The sequence below is a fragment of the Artemia sp. Qi Xiang Cuo genome, chromosome 20, assembly GCF_049724085.1.
Source record: "Artemia sp. Qi Xiang Cuo chromosome 20, ASM4972408v1, whole genome shotgun sequence".
Lineage (NCBI taxonomy): Eukaryota > Metazoa > Arthropoda > Branchiopoda > Anostraca > Artemiidae > Artemia > Artemia sp. Qi Xiang Cuo.
This window is the reverse complement of record NC_142813.1, coordinates 24,189,229-24,205,958: the sequence shown is the minus strand read 5'-3', so window position 1 is coordinate 24,205,958 and position 16,730 is coordinate 24,189,229. Positions and strand designations below refer to the sequence as shown.

At 33.8% G+C, this 16,730-nt stretch overlaps 1 protein-coding gene across 1 annotated transcript in view; it reads left to right on the top strand.

The window, feature by feature from the left end:
- LOC148940029 (regulator of chromosome condensation-like) overlaps positions 1-13,781 on the top strand; it is a 58,012-nt gene extending 44,231 nt beyond the window's left edge. Inside the window, exons 6-8 of the mRNA XM_089105842.1 lie at positions 4,299-4,592; positions 6,744-6,905; positions 9,714-13,781. Of these exons, the coding sequence (XP_088961968.1) occupies positions 4,299-4,592; positions 6,744-6,905; positions 9,714-9,889 (632 nt within the window). The 3' untranslated portion in view covers positions 9,890-13,781. The remainder of the gene's footprint in view (positions 1-4,298; positions 4,593-6,743; positions 6,906-9,713) is intronic.
- Positions 13,782-16,730: the final 2,949 nt, after the last annotated feature.

The window sequence follows — 16,730 nt, the reverse complement described above, 5'->3', positions numbered from 1 at the left end:
TGCACATTTAGCGAGAAATTTAAAAAATTATAAATAGCCTTAGCTTAACAACGAATTGGAACAGAGCTATGAAATTATCTCACACAAGCTATTATGTTAAAAAGTTCCAAGATACCTATATGTAGGATATAATCTTATGAACATTATAAATATAATGTTACCATAAGAACTGCGCTATCAGCAGCGTTACCAGACGTCCTTTTTGGAGGACATGTCTTCCTGTTTAACCCCTGTCCTCCCTCCTTAAAAACAGTGATTTGTCCTCCTTTTTGTGTTTAACAAAAAGGATTTAAAATTTGTCCTCATTTTTGTGTTTAACAGGAGGACATGTCTTCCTTTTTAACCACTGTACTCCCTCCTTAAAAAGAGTGATTTGTCCTCCTGTTTGTGTTTAACAAAAAGGATTTAAAATTTGTCCTCCTTTTTGTGTTTATCAGGAGGACTTGTCTTCCTGTTTAACCCCTGTCCTCCCTCCTTAAAAAGAGTGATTTGTCCTCCTGTTTGTGTTTAACAAAAAGGATTTAAAATTTGTCCTCCGTTTTGTGTTTAACAGGAGGACATTTCGTCCTGTTTAACCCCTGTCCTCCCTCCTTAACAACAGTGATTTGTCCTCATTTTTGTGTTTAACAATAAGGATTTAAAATTTGTCCTCCTTTTTGTGTTTAACAGGAGGACATGTCTTCCTGTTTAACCCCTGTCCTCCCTCCTTAAAAAGAGTGATTTGTCCTCCTTTTTGTGTTTAACAAAAAAGGATTTAAAATTTGTCCTCCTTTTTGTGTTTAACAGGAGGACATGTCTTCCTGTTAAACCCCTGTCCTCCCTCCTTAACAAGAGTGATTTGTCCTCCTTTTTGTGTTTAACAAAAAGGATTTAAAATTTGTCCTCCTGGGTGTGTTTAACAGGAGGACATGTCTTCCTGTTTAACCCCTGTCCTCCCTCCTTAAAAAGAGTGATTTGTCCTCCTTTTTGTGTTTAACTAGTACATAACACTTGTACAACCATGGTTCCTAGACAGAACACAAATAGTAGTAAAAATCTACATTTTCAAACAAGATATGTAACATTTTGCTCATTAGAACAGGTTTTTTTCGTTGTGAGATATTCAGAAATGGAGAGTGGAGCTACGAAACATTTGGATTTGTCCTTCCTTTTGTTTTTAACCAGTACAATTACACAACCAGAATTTCTCAACAGAACACCTAACAGTCATAAAAATATACATTTTCAGACAATTTATAAACATTTTGCTCATTGGAACTGGGCTTTTTTGTCTCGGGACGTTCAGAAATGGTATCTATGGAGAATGGAGTTTTCACATAGGCAACACTGAACTAAACTGGAAAAATATATTTTTAGCGCGGTCTTAAATGTACGTATAATTCTGTTTTGTAAATGTATGATAAATTTTGAAGCATTAACAAATTACGTCAAAATAATAAGCAAAATGGAACTTTAAAAATCACATTTGATTGACAAAAGTGCCGTCTCTAATTAGAGTGCCCACTCACACATTGTTAAACTGACAGTTTTGAATTATAAAAAAATACCATATTAGAAAGGTCGTTTCAATTGAGTCTTTCTAAATAAAAAAGAAAGCAAATTGCATATGAACATAAATAAACATGAAAAAGTTAGCAATATACAAAAACTGAATGATTTCTTAGGCTGGACTGCTTTTCCATTTATAGAATTTAAGAGAGAAAGAAACGGGTATAATTTAAACAAACAGTGGAATAAAACAGTAAAACAGAGAAAAAACGGGGATAATTTAAATAAACAGTGAAATAAAATAGTAAAACAGAGAAAAAATGGGTATAATTTAAACAAAAAGTGGAATGAAACAGTAAAACAGCGAAAAAACGGGTATAATTTAAATAAACAGTGAAATAAAACAGTAAAACAGAGAACAAACGGGTGTTATTTAAATAAACAGTGGAATAAAACAGCAAAACAGAGGAAAAACGGGTATAATTTAAACAAACAGTGGAATAAAACAGTAAAACAGAGAAAAAATACAGTGGAATAAACAAAATACATTTTAAATGCTTTCTCCTTTTTAACTTTAGTAAATCCAATATTATTAAGGCTTTCAGGAATGAATATCAGTATATATATTAAAGTGTCAATCACCATTTTATTTTCTGGTTTTGTCTTCTACTTGGTTATGTATCGTAATTTCTGTTCGTTTTGGGTTTTATTATTTTTGTTCTCTTTGAAAAGACTCTTTTTTTGGAATTTTTTTTAAATTAATAACAATAATATTACGATATTATTGACTTTAATAATAATATTGATAATATTAATTAATGACAGTTAATGATAATAATAATAATGAAAGTGAAGTCATCATAAGCTAAGGCTGTAATAGTTTCCAGTTTGGGTTTTTAATAATGATAATTTAATGAAAAAAAAAAGAAATACAGATACAAACCTCTTACGATTCTCTAAGAAACTAGAAAACATATCAAGTAAATGAAAACTATCAAGCTCTTCCGTGAATGAATCCCCATATGGGCTATTTACTATTGATGAGGGCAGGCTATTATACTTGTTGATGACCCTGCTGGAGAATGAATCCCCATCTGGGGTATATACTATTGGTGAGCGCAGACTTATCCAGCTCTTTCGTGAATGAATCCCCGTCTGGGCTATTTACTATTGATGAGAGCAGACTATTCCATTTGTTGATGACCTTATTGGAGGATAAATCCCCATCTGGGCTATATACTATTGGTGAGCGCAGACTTATCAAGCTCTTTCGTGAATGCATTCCCGTCTGGGCTATTTACTATTGATGAGGGCAGACTATTCGATTTGTTGATGACCCTATTGAAGAATGAATCGCCATCTGGGCTATATACTATTGGTGAGCGCGGACTTATCAAGCTCTTTCGTGAATGAATCCCCATCTGGGCTATGTACTATTGATGAGAACAAGCTATTCCACTTGTTGATGACCCTATTGGAGAATGAATCCCTATCTGGGCTATATACTATTGGTTAGCGCAGACGTATCAAGCTCTTTCGTGAATGAATCCACACCTGGGCTATTTACTATTGATGAGGGCAGACTCTTCCACTTGTTGATGACCCTATTGGAGAATGAATCCCCAACTGGGCTATATACTATCGGTGAGATCAGACCTATCAAGCTCTTTCGTGAATGAATACCTATCTGGGCTATTTAATATTGATGAGGGCAGGCTATTATACTTGTTGATGACCCGGTTGGAGAAGGTACATCTTCCGGTGTCTTTTGAGAAGCGTCTACCTTGTAGCTTAAACTGATGTTCCCTTATACTTGACATTCTGACCCGAAGAATGTCGGTGGATGCAATGTTGTCATACAAGTTCCAATCCTGTTGCCATGACAACGACGGTAAGGCAAAGTTGGTAATTGGTAATTTACGTTGTTTTCTATCGTGGAGGCTTCTGATTGTGAGTTAAATCTTTTATTAGTCTCTTTGTTTAAGTCCTTCTTCTACTTTACTCTATTTTAAGTCATCACTAGCCAAGGTTCTTTAAGCTTTTAGTTCTGGTTTTTAAGTTTGTTTTTATCATGGAACTTTTGATTGTAAGTTAAATCGTTTATTAGTCTCTTTGTTTAATTCTTTCGTCTACTTTACTAAGGACGACCATTGGTAAAATTACCTAAATATTGTTGTTAATTATTTTCTTATGATTATTGATATTTTTAATAATAATAATAATTATAATTATGTAACATTTATTTTAATTTTTAAATTAAATAATTTATTGAATTAATTAATTAATTAATTTTATTTATTAAATTTATTTAAATAATAATATTTTATGCTTAAATATTATTATTTTTATTACAATAACTATTATTATAACAATATAAAAATTAATAACTTAATATTAACAATATGATTATAATTTTCTTACAATTATTATAACAGATCAGTAGAGACAAATTCTTTGGTTTGACAGTGAAACAACAAAAAAAGATCGGTGGATATTTCGGTCATATATTTAGTGGCCGTGTTCAGCAGACAAACTGCTGAAGATGGTCATTGTATATGTGACCGAAATATCCAAAGATTTTTCTGTTGTTTCACTGTTAAATATTCAGCAGATAAACTGTTGAAGACGGCCACTGTAAATGTGCCCGATATATCCAGAGATTTTTCTGTTGTTTCACTGTCAAATAAAAGGATTTGTTCCTATTGAACTGTTATTTGTACGTCATGGAAAGGCAGTGTGGTCTTCAAAAATACCTATATATAATTATTGTATATCATTTTTTTACGACTATAATCATTATACTATTTTAGCTGGGTACTTAGAGCCTCAGAAGATTGCCTTGATGATAAAAACTGGGAAGTCGAGACGAAAGCAAGTAGCCTTGTTCGATAACGTTTGGGCTGGAGGAATGGCGACGTATATGAAAATTAAAAGCTCGGATCAGATCTATGTTTGTGGGTTGAACAACTACAATCAAATAGCAACTGAAAGTGATAGCGATGATGCAATAGTGATATATTTTCCAATATTGAATAGCAATTTGTCTGGGCGAGCAATTGCTGTAGCTGGAGGGCAGCATCACAGCCTGGCGATGTCAGTAAACGGTAATTCTTTTAAATTATTTACTTTTTTTATATAATTTATTAATTGCAACAAATGATCTTTTTTAACTTTAATAAATAAATAATTTATTGATCAAATAATAACTTATAAAACAATTTGTTTATTTGATAAGTATACTATATAAATAATGAATAATAAAAATAAATATAATAATGAAATAATATAATTGTAGCAATAATGTAATGATAAAAAAACATAATTATGATAATGATAAATATAATGTGTAAATAATAAATATAATTTATTTATTTTTTTCCTATAATTTGTTATAAAATAATTAATTTATTTAATTAAATAATGTATTTTTTTTATAAATAAGTGAATAATTTATTGATTTAATGAATAATTTTTTATAGTTTATTTATTTATCTTAAGCCGTCTAAATATGCTAGACTCGAAGTGAGTTTTAGCTCATTTAGTTTCCAAGTCTTGTCATACCGGTCAACAAAATATATGAGAGTTGATTAGGGAGCAACTTTGATCTTGAAAAAAAAGCTAAGGGAAGAAGTGTAATTATTATTTACGTTTGCCCACTAAACCCTTAAACAGCTATTCTTTGGTGTAATTTAAGGCCTATTCAAGGTGTGTTTTAGCTGATTTTGTTTTCAGATGTAATTTATATAGCGCAATAAAGTTTATTAGGGCTATTTAGAAACCAACTTGAATTTTAGATAGCAACTGAAGGGATCTTCAGTTGCTAAAGAAAGAAAGATAGCAACTGAAGGGATCTTGTATTGTACACTTGTAAATTACATTCTTAAACTGCAATTTAGGATAATCCCTTTCAAATTGAGATACATAAAATAATAGCATACTACCTTCTTGATTAAAAATGACAATGCATTTATTGATATCCCATAAGTTATCATTACCATTTCAGCTATTTGTTACATTCTATTCGTAACATGGGTAAACTTAGTTAGGTCAGGTATTTCATTAGGAGACAGCGATCCCTATTACGACGACCTATTCAGTACTTTGAAGTTGTAGAACTCAACACCAAACATCATGTGACAGTTGGCCTTCGCTAATTCTCACCATGCACCTTCAATAACGTCATTGGCCGCTTTTAGTTTTATCAGTCACATGTGGCTGTTTCATCTTTCTCAAAAAAGGGATCCTGAGTGTCCAGTATGTATAAAGGATGTGTCTGAAGTAGTCATTTTCAGATTCCTAGATTTGGTATTCATGTTGCTTAGTCGACGCTCATGTTTCGTATGCATGAATCAGCACGGAGAGAAAGTTTTTGTCAAAGAGCAGGATTCTAAGTTTTAGGGCATACGCAGGCTCGTCAATCGGGGGCCACCCCTCCTCCACTCCCCAGGTAAAAAAAAAATATCTTGTTATTTCTATTTTATAGTTATTTTCTATTTTAGTTATGTGCTATATTAAATTAGCGAGACTGGCCGTTTGTACTTTTTTACCCCTGTGCTTCGTTCTTTGCTTTTTGCTTCGTTTTTGCTGTCCCCCGGTAATATTTTTGGTTCAGTATATATATTTTTACATATTATGCTATGTTTTATTTTATGCTATATTTTATTTTATTATTTATCAGTATATAATATTTTTGGTTTGGTAATATTTATGGACAATTTTACTGACATCTACACATTAATAGGAGGAAATCTTCGAAATAGCCAGTGGATCTTCAATAGGAATTGTTTAAAAAATTAGATACACAGGTTTGGGCACATTTTTGTTAATTTTGGCTTGTTTTGAGTTTGACTCGGTTATTTATTGTAATTTCTGTTCATTTCATTTATTTATCGATATCGATTTCTGGTAGGTTTACGCTTGGAAGATTATTTGACTTTATATTTGCTAATTCTTGGCTTATTGGAGCTCTTTACTTTTCTTTGAAAAACTTGTCTTGTGGACAAAGTTTTTAAAATTAATTTTATTATGTATGAGTACATGATATTTCTGGCTCGGTAATATTTGTAGGAATTAAAACTGACATCTGCACATTAAAAGACGGAGAACATCTTTGAAATACCCAGTAAATCTTCCATAAGAATTATTTAAAAGATTAAATGCACAAATTTGGGCGTTTGATAGACGCACTTTTGCCTTGTGCGTGCATTAGTGCCTTTGATATTTATGCAGTCCATTAATTTCCTTTCTACTTATAGGAGAAGTACAATCTTTTGGATCAACCACGTACGGCCGCCTTGGCACTGGAAATTTGGGCCCCCTCGTCTCAGCCGTATCTGAACCAACCTCTGTGGCGATACCAGGACGTGCGATTGATATTGCTGTTGGGTCAAGTGTGTCATTTGCGATTACTGATCAAGGTAACTTTACGATTGCAAAGGGCCTCACCTTTGGTCCTATAAAGCTCTGGATCCTACGTTTGTAGCTATTGTTACCCTTTGCAAAGGGCCTCACATTTGGCCCTATAAAGCTCTGGATCCTACGAATGTAGCTATTGTTATCCTTTGGAAAGGGCCTCACATTTGGCCCTATAAAGCTCTGGATCCTACGAATGTAGCTATTGTTACCCTTTGCAAAGGGCCTCACATTTGGCCCTATAAAGCTCTGGATCCTACGAATGTAGCTATTGTTACCCTTTGGAAAGGGCCTCACACTTGGTCCTATAAAGCTCTGGATCCTACGAATGTAGCTATTGTTACTATTATCCTTCTTATTCTTAAACTGCAATGGAAACTACTTACAACAGGATTCCCCTTTTAATATCAGAGCCACAAGATGGCTTGCAAAGATTATGGAATCTTCCATGCAATCCGTCGAAAAGGTAGGAAGCAGTTCGCGAACTGTAATTCTAAGGAAAGTGAATGCATTCATTATTCTTATATAGTTTGAATACATAAGAAGACTAAATAATAAAAGGATAAGAAATTCTAATCTTAATAAAGTCTAATCTATTCAGCGATCTCATTTTAATTTCTGCTATCCTAACTCTCGTTAATCCTCTAGATAAATATAAAATGCTTTTTTTGGAAGGGGGGGGGGACTGATAAATCATCTCTCTTGATTCCCAGTGATGTATCTTGCTATACACCTTCATTATTAGCGTGGGGTAGGAGGTAATAATGCCCCTCCCATTGCTATAATTGCTATATTAGGGGACTGTCCCCTCTTCTCCTCTTCCCTCTTTACTATCAAGTTTTACTTTTCGTCTAAATTATTTCAGCATATTTCCTTAAACACAAAGCCTATTGAATTGGAAAAAGGATAAAGCTCTGGATCCTAAAAATGTAGTTATTGTTACTATTATCCTAGCAATTTGGAAAGATTCAAATATCTTTGTACCTGCAGCTTGTCGTGTTGTTGGCTCATAGTTGATGTTTGACCCCGTCCGAACCGGACTCAAAATTAGAAATGTAATATAGCACTAATAAAGTCAATATAAAGGATTGTTCATTGGGAGATGAACCTTTTAAATAGCTCAATCGTGGCATGTTGCGGCCGTGAATCTTTTGAGAGAAGAATAGGAAGATAAGTTTGCGAACCAAGACTAGAATATTGGAAGCTACGGTAATGAAAGTGGTTAAGTATGGACAGGTTCTGAACCGTGGGTGCCTCGAAAGGTAGAGGAAGATTTTTTTAATGTTATCTGGAGGAATTGTCTACCGGTAGTTTTAGGTACAGGTTTGACTGACCGTTAAACAACGAGCTGTAGGGGAAATAAGGTTCAATCCAACTGTTTCGAGATGTAATGAAAGAAAGGCTGAGATGGCGCGTTTTACAAATTCAAGATAAGAAAATTGCCAAAGGTTGTGCTTTTTGAGGCAAAACGAAAAGCAAATCTTCCCCGAACGTGGCGAGAAGAGGTGATAAGAGAAGATTTAAGACGAAATAGAAATTCTGGGGAGGTGGTGAAAAGTGAAGCTTGGAATAGATTGGGGTGGACGAGGAGCGTGCGTAGAAGCGTTGGCCTCAGGTGGCTTGGTGCTGTAGTGAATCGGTAGTACTATAAATCTTTGATAATCAGTCTTTTTCTTTGCTAACCTGTCATTAAAATATAAAAAAACTACCGCTCTAATATTAATAAGATGACGAACCAGGTGCACAAGTCTACGGTTATTTCAAAAGTAGAACGATTTTTAAAAATTCGGTTTTGCTATAACAAAAATTAGAAGACCATAATTTTACATTTTCTTTAACAGAAAAAAGTGGTTAAATCCATAGTTAATCTGAACTAGCAAGATTACCAACTCCCCTTTACAATAATAACACCTGAAATATTCAAGTATCTAAAGATCTTGGGCAACATTGCACCCTTAAAAAATAAATGCGGCATAAACCTTAAAAAAATATTCTCTAATCGGTCACATTGTATGCTAATCTGTCCTAAAAATATCAAAGACATTCTGATACAAACAGGATGATGAACCCAGGGTTGCCTGGTCAAAATCACTAAATTTTGAGAAAAAATCACTAGGAATAGTGATAAATCACTAGGCGTGGGAACCCTGTGCAAACCTGGTCCACTTGTTTCACAGTCGTTTTAAAAATGTAATAGCTCTAAAAATGTGGTTTCGCCTTGGCAAAAATTAGTGCTTTTTTAGTGGTTTTTTTTTTTTTTTTTAGACCGAAAAATTTGGATTTTTCCTTCTAAAAAAGACCTCTTCCTGTCTGGTGCTTCCATACATAATTACCTAATTAAGCCGGATAAATGCCATTGATGTATTACCTAATTTAGAATTGGTAATACATCAATCGGTAATTTAGAATTGGTGATTACGGCCAGCCGGCCGTAATCAGGATGGCCAAAACAAAACTAATAGATACAAAGTCGTATCCAGGGGGAGGGAGTTACCGGCTTTGAACCCTCCCCCTGAAATTTTGGTTCAACTCGTAAAAAGTAACAAAGAACATATAAAATGCCGTTTTTAAAGTTTTTATTGTAGCTTCCCCCCCCCCCCCGAACAAAATCCTTGGTACGGCTTTGGTGAGGTATTATATTATCTTTTATCATAAAATGACATTAACTGCTAATATTATTAATTCATCCTTTTTTTCTCTCTAACGTATGACTTCTTGTTGCTGATATCAGATGTATGGCGTTGTAAAAGTTTCATTGAAAAATTATTTGAGTTTCTAGTTTTCTACTATTGCTTTATGATCCCTTCTTTTAGGTGATTGTTATTCATGGGGCATGGGAACAAATGGTCAACTTGGGTCTGGATCTGAAGATGACATCTACGCTCCACACCATATTCAAAGCAAAGAAACTCAAGAGAAACGTGTTATAGCTGTCTCTAGTGGTGGTCAACACACACTTTTCGTTGTTTCTGAAAAGATAAAACTCTAGAATTTTTCTTATAAATAGAATTTTTGTTTCTGCTCAATTAGAAATTTTTGTAAATGTCCTAAAGAGCGACTGCATCCTATTGTGTTGAGATAAAAGACGTTTGTTAGTCAGACACGCTTGTATGATTTTTTTTTTTTGTTTGGGGTGGGGGTTCAGTTTTAAAAGATAAATTATACGTTTTTTTTTTCTCTTGAATACAATTTTGTCTATTCAAAAGAAATTTTTTTATTTTCCATTTAGAAATTTTTTATAAATGTTCAAAAGATCAATTACATGCTGTTGTACTTAGCTAGAATGCCATTGATGTATTACCTAATTTAGAAATGGTAATACATCAATCGGTAATTTAGAATTGGTGATTACGGCCAGCTGGCCGTAATCAGGACGGCCAGAACAAAACTAATAGATACAAAGTCGTATCCAGGGGGAGGGAGTTACCGGATTTGAACCCTCCCTCTGAAATTTTGGTCCAACTCGTAAAAAGTAACAAAAAACATATAAAATGCCATTTTTAAAGTTTTTATTGTTTTTTTTTCTGGGGGGGGGGAGAGGGCTTAGATTTAAAAGATATAACTCTAGACTTTTTTTGAAATAGAGTGTCTCTGCTCATCTAGAAAATTTTATAATGCCCAAAAGACCAAATGTTTACTGGTGTGCTTTTTCAAAAGAGGTTTGTCAGTCAGACACGCATTCAGGATCCTGTTCGTTTGGAAGGGGAGGGAGAGAGGCTTAGCTTTAAAAAAGAACCCTGGGATTTTTTATGGATAGAGTTAGGATACTTCAATGCTTAGCTGAAACACATGTATCAGTTCGGCACGCTTGTAGGATTTTTTTTTTCATGGGTGAGGGATTAACTTTAGAAGACAAGACTTTCTATAGCTTCTGCTCGTTTGGAGCAAAAACTATAGTTTGGAGCTCGTTTGGAGCAGAAAATATAGAAACGCGTTTGGAGCAGAAACTAAGTTTGGAGTAGAAGACAAGAGAATTTATGTTTCTGCTCGTTTCGAAATTTTATAAATGTCCAAAAGAGAAAATTTTTACTGTTGTGTTTAGCCAAAAGACGTTTGTTTATCAGACACGCATGCAGGTTTATTTTTTGTTTTGGAGGGGGTGGGTTGCAACTTAAATAACAAATGTGACAAATTGGTGAACTGCATTAAAAATATACAAAATAATGTGACACATCGTGAAAATACTAAGATTTCGTTAGAGTATGGCCTTAGGCAACCTCCTTCCCCCTTCCCCTAATATACGTAACAAGGGACAGTAAGCCAGCTCTTCGGGTAATCGAAATTTTAATAAAGCCGCTTATTGCGTCTAATTAAGATGTATTTTGCCAGTAGTTTCAGACACAATATTCTTCAAATTCGTGTTTTAAAGGCGTTTTTGAAGAAAAAGTAGCAACATTAGAACGTAAATTCTAGTATTCCGCTGAAACGAATGCAATCAGTTAAACGTGGAAACGGTCGATCGGGTGAATTAATGCTAATGATTAAGAGCAAGTCTCCAGGAAAGAAGAATATGGGTTGATCTGCTATTAGTTTTATAATGTTTCCTTGCATAAAGCATAAATAAACCTTGGGAAATAAAACGGTATTACTTTTGACAATTAAATAAAAAAGGTGGTACTAAATTGTAAAATTAATTTTCAAATAAAGCAGTGTCAAAACATCAACTGATTGCGTATTTCAAAACTTCGTATATGTCAAAAACACGTATTGTCAAAAATTAAACTGATTTTGAGATCTAATTAAAAGTTCTTTTTTACCTTTTCTACTGTTTGGGAGTCTTAAAGACAAGCAAGTCCATGCTATGCTTCAATTTTGTCGTTTGAAAACAAAAACTAACTATTAGTATTTCGTTTTTATTTTATATTATTAGCCCTGTTATTTCTCGCCCCTTTCATCTTTCTTTATTTATTTTGATACTCTTTTTGGACTATTTTTCCTGTCTCTTCTAATTTAAGAATTGCCATTTTTCCCAGTATACCGCCCCCCTTAGAAAAGGTGATAATTTAAGAGATGATTGGAAGGCCTTTCTATTTTGAATTGAGGCTAAAGAATGCAGTAAAATTCAAGATAGACACTTCCATTAAAGAATAGTGAGAAATAGGGAGGTTAAAGGTGATATTGGAAACGTGGAGGTGAAATAGGTGAGGGGAAAAAAGAAATTATGAGGTGAAAATCTCAAGTTCTGAAGAAGGTGAATGGGTAATCGTAATAGCTGGCAATGAAACAAGTAGCATTTGATGACACAATTTTATTGTGATCAAATTTTATATATTATTTTCAGTGCCGTAGCCAGGGGAGGGGCATCCGGTTTGACTCTTTCCCTCTGAAATATTTCCCGGGCTCTTGAAAATGTAGGTAAAGAAAAATCTTACTTGAGACTAAGGTAAAGTCAAGGGGAGGTAAACCCTTTCTTCTTTTGTTACCCCCCCCCACTGGAAAGAAATTATGGATATGGCCCTGACTGTCTTAGACCAGGTTGATTATTCACCATAATAATGGTATTGCAGCTTCTCCCGACTGTGGTTTTTCTGGTATTTTCTTAAACAACCTTTTGCTATGTTAAAGTATGATTGTGGGGTTGGGCATGTCCCCCCCCCCCTAGATTTTCAAGAATACATTTTTTTGGTATGTTCATTGAAAAATTCTTTTTTTGGTATTTTCATCAGAGGAAATAAAACCCCCCTCGCCCCCTAGATGTTGAAAAATACGTTTTGCCCCCCCCCCCTCATATTTTCGTGAACTGGTGCTGCTGATTTGTGTCAAATCAACTACAACATAATTTTTATTAATTAACAGCCTCTCCAAGGTAATTGTCTTGCCAAATACGTAAGTCGGAAAAGCAGGCCTTTAGAACCACCTCTACCCAATATATGAAATTGTTATTATTTTCTCTATGATTCCTATATTATCGCTGTTAGGATTGCTGTTAGGATATAGTATGATTCCTATACTATACTATCGCTGGATTACGTTGCTCAGGCCATATCTGACATTTTCGAACTTCCGAGATAATTTCCAAAAACCGTTTCCTGAGGTTAATTCAAAGGAAGAATCAGCAGAGCAATGTATTTTCAATTCCACTTCGATCCTACTGATCTACATTGTCCTGCTGATTCTCCCTTTGAGAACAGCTCAGCGAAAGGTTTTTGGCAATAAAATGTTAAAACTTTAGATGTAATAGTGACAATATGTTGCTTGTGTGTATGTGACAATAGTGACAATATGTTGCTTGGTATTTATATAATCTTTAATCTACATTATAAAAGAGGAAGAAAAAGGGGGGAGACTTCTTGCTTGAGTCTTGCTATGTGCTGCTTTTGGTCCTGTTGTATCAATTCGTAAAGTCTGAGACATAACCAAGTTTTGTTCGTCCTAAATTGATTTCTTGATGCAGTAGGATTATTAAAATGTGGTTGCTTTAGAAATGATCAATTCAAAGATAAAACCTATGATATCTGTTCATAACTTGTGTCATAGTTAACCTCGGGGACTGCTTTGTGTCGCCACCTGATGCGCCCTTTATTCCACCATTCGGATTATTTACGTTGCACAATTACTTTGGAAGCGTAAAAATATCAGATACGACTTGTAGGCTTAACAGGGACGATATTTCTAGTATAATTTGCCAGTTTTTGCGACTTCTTTAAATTCCAAACCTAGATTTCCTTAAATGGGCCCCCTTGAAAAAATATATTCTGTACGTACCTTTTCGATGTATGTATTTCAATTATTCCAATTAATTGGGGTTCGGTATTTTCCTATTTACGGCCGTTTATAGTAGAATATCCTGCTAAATACGGGATTTTTTTTAAAGGAATAAATAAGACTGGGAGTTTTGAGTGATACAAGAACTTTTTTTTATTGTTACTGTCGTTTTATTTCCTTCAGTCAACTTTATACATTTGCCATATTTGTATAAAACAAAACTAGAACCTGAATATAAGGAAACTTTGGCACTTTATGGGAATTGAATTTCACCCCTTCCTCTTCCAGAAATGTGTCTCCTGAAATAATATATTCTGTATGTGCCTTTTCGGTGTATCCATTTTAATCATTCCAGGAAATTGGAGTTCGGGGTTTGCCTATTTGCAGCAGTTTATAGTAAACTATCTTGCTATTTATGGAATTCTTTCTTAAGAGAAAAACTGGGAATTTTCAATAATACAAGAATTTTTTGATTATCGCTGTCGTGCTTTTCCCTTAGACACCTTAATATATTGATCAGATTTGTATAAAAGAAAATCGGAACCTGAATATAAGGAAATTTGGGCGCTTTATTGGACTTAAAATATGCAAGACTGACTGTGCACCGTCACCCCAATTTAGAACAATTCCATACAGGGTTCAGTTGAATTAATTTTTTTTTTTGAAATTTGAAGTTTAAGCAAAGCTCACGTTTCTATGCATCCAGCATGAAAATTTTTCCAAAAATAGACAGGTCTTTTATTTTAAACTATTTCTCAATTAGAAAAATTTCTAATTTAAATGCAAAAAACAAGCGAGTAAACTTTTACACAAATATATTTATTGTTGTAACTTTTACACAAATATATTATTATTTGTCAAAAGTGGACTTTTTTCTCCTGCTTAATGTAAAGCAAAGCTCCGTTTATTTTTTATTTTTTTTTTACAAATTTTTACATATCGTAAATACATACACATTCTCACGCTCTATCAAATAGTTCTAACGTTACTTTTGTACTTTAAATATTTCCAAAGGAAATTCCTTCTTTAAGATTTACCTTTGTGAAAAGTAATGAAAGTATTCTCTATTTATTCATTTCAGATGCTGTTAATGTCCAAGTGTATGTACTTAGTTATTTTTGTAAAGATGCTCAATTGTATGTAGAAGTGAATTCATTTGTCTTTCGTATAATTCTCTTGGATAGTATAATAAAGACCATGGTGTCTTGTTAGAGATAGAATTGATATGCACAATTATTTTGTCAGTGAAATTTAGTTTTCTTCAAATAAATATTTTGTATTTGAATGATGTTTTACTTTTTCTATTTTCCTCTAAGCTTGCCCTCAGATCAAAGACTACCCGCTAAGATGTGCATGCCTAGCCTGTTGTCTTTTAAGGTGGTTCTTATGCTGGGGATCCGCCCCTGCTATCAATTCTCCACTCAAGACTAGTCCAACTAGGAGCTGGGCCGACCAAAATTTTTGAGAAATCACTTTCAAGTGATTCGTAGAGGTTCGCTAACACCTTACCTTACTATTACCTTAGAAATCACTTTCAAGTGATTCGTAGAGTTTCGCTAACACCTTACCTTACTATTACCGTAGAAATCACTTTCAAGTGATTCGTAGAGGTTCGCTAACACCTTACTATTACTATTACTAATCTACCTTACTATTACCTGACTATTTAAAGATTTTTGTTTGTTGAAGTTCGATGTTGAAGTTTTGTTGCCTGTATGTAAGCCGAGTGAATACAAGAACTGATCCCCATTTTACCATTGTTCTAATGTCCAAAAATTCTTTAAAATTGAATTTCACTGTATATATGTACGTGTAACATTTTTTGAACGACTGGAAAACTGCATTTGAAATAGGACCTGAAAAGGCCGAATATTTTTTTCCCGAACGGCTTTAACCATACATCCATAAGCTTTCTGACCAAGGATACCCTGATGTAAGAAAAACATTTTGATTGAGCACCCCCCCCCCACTCCCCGTAAAAACTAGTCAGAAATTTTTTCCTGACTCATTTTTTTTACAGAAGTGAGTCAGAATTATTTTTTAAGCACTAAAGGTTATAACAAGACTGAACTTGTAAAGGTTGTTTTAATAAAATGTTGGACTAAAACACATCTATATCAAAGGTTGTCAGCAGGATTGGGGTCAAGTTTGCTTCAGCCCCGTAGAAGACCAAATATTATGCAGAATTTTCATACGTAGTATCAAAAATTCCCACCCCGTCCACCTCCAAGTTTAAAGTGAAAAGAAATCTAATAGAATAATGACAAAAACAATGGCTGTGGCACTGTCACTGAATGACCTAAGGAAATTTTTCTTAGAATTAAAATTGCAATCTTGTATTTTAGTTCTTAGCCAGAAAAGCCTAAAAAACTTCACAAATATTCAAAAATTAACCCTTAATAAAACTGAATGCATTAAAGACGAGAAATTTGTAAAAAAATATGTCTTCCAGAAATTTTTTTGAAAAGAAAGATAAGGTGCGATGTAAATGCGCAAAAAAAGCAGAAATAAAGCCTAAAAAGAACACGACTTAAAATGAATAAACAAATAAAACCTAAAATGAACAGAACTGTCACAAATGTAAGTGTTTGTTACGCCCCCTTAAAGGTTATTGTGTCATTTTGTACTTTACTGAAGAGATTATATTTGAGGCAGTTTTTTTTTATTATTAATTAAAAAAAGTTTTTCTGAGGAAAGTAAAGAGCGAAGTCGGATAGGGCGTGTTGGTAACGCGCGTATCGTTGTCAGGCGTATCAGTATCTCGTGCTTTTTTTTCCAATAATGGTTCTGTGCCTTCTATATAATTTTTAATTAAAAACGGACCAAGATTAATTTAAAAAACTAAGTTTTCCTGAGGGAAGTAAAGAGCAAAGTTGAAATTTAAAACGAACAAAAATTATTGCTTCACAGCCCATCTAGTATATATCGATAAAACTAGTGCAAATAATTCACCTTGGTGATATTTCCCCATGTTCTTAGGATTATAGAAAATTAGCGCTTTACTGAAAACAGTTTTCGCGTTATAGATTAGTTTTCGGTTGTGAGGCTACGTACTCACTTTTGACTCCTAAATCAACATTCTTGTTATTTATACTTGACTTTTGTGTTTTCTGTTAAGCGCTAGT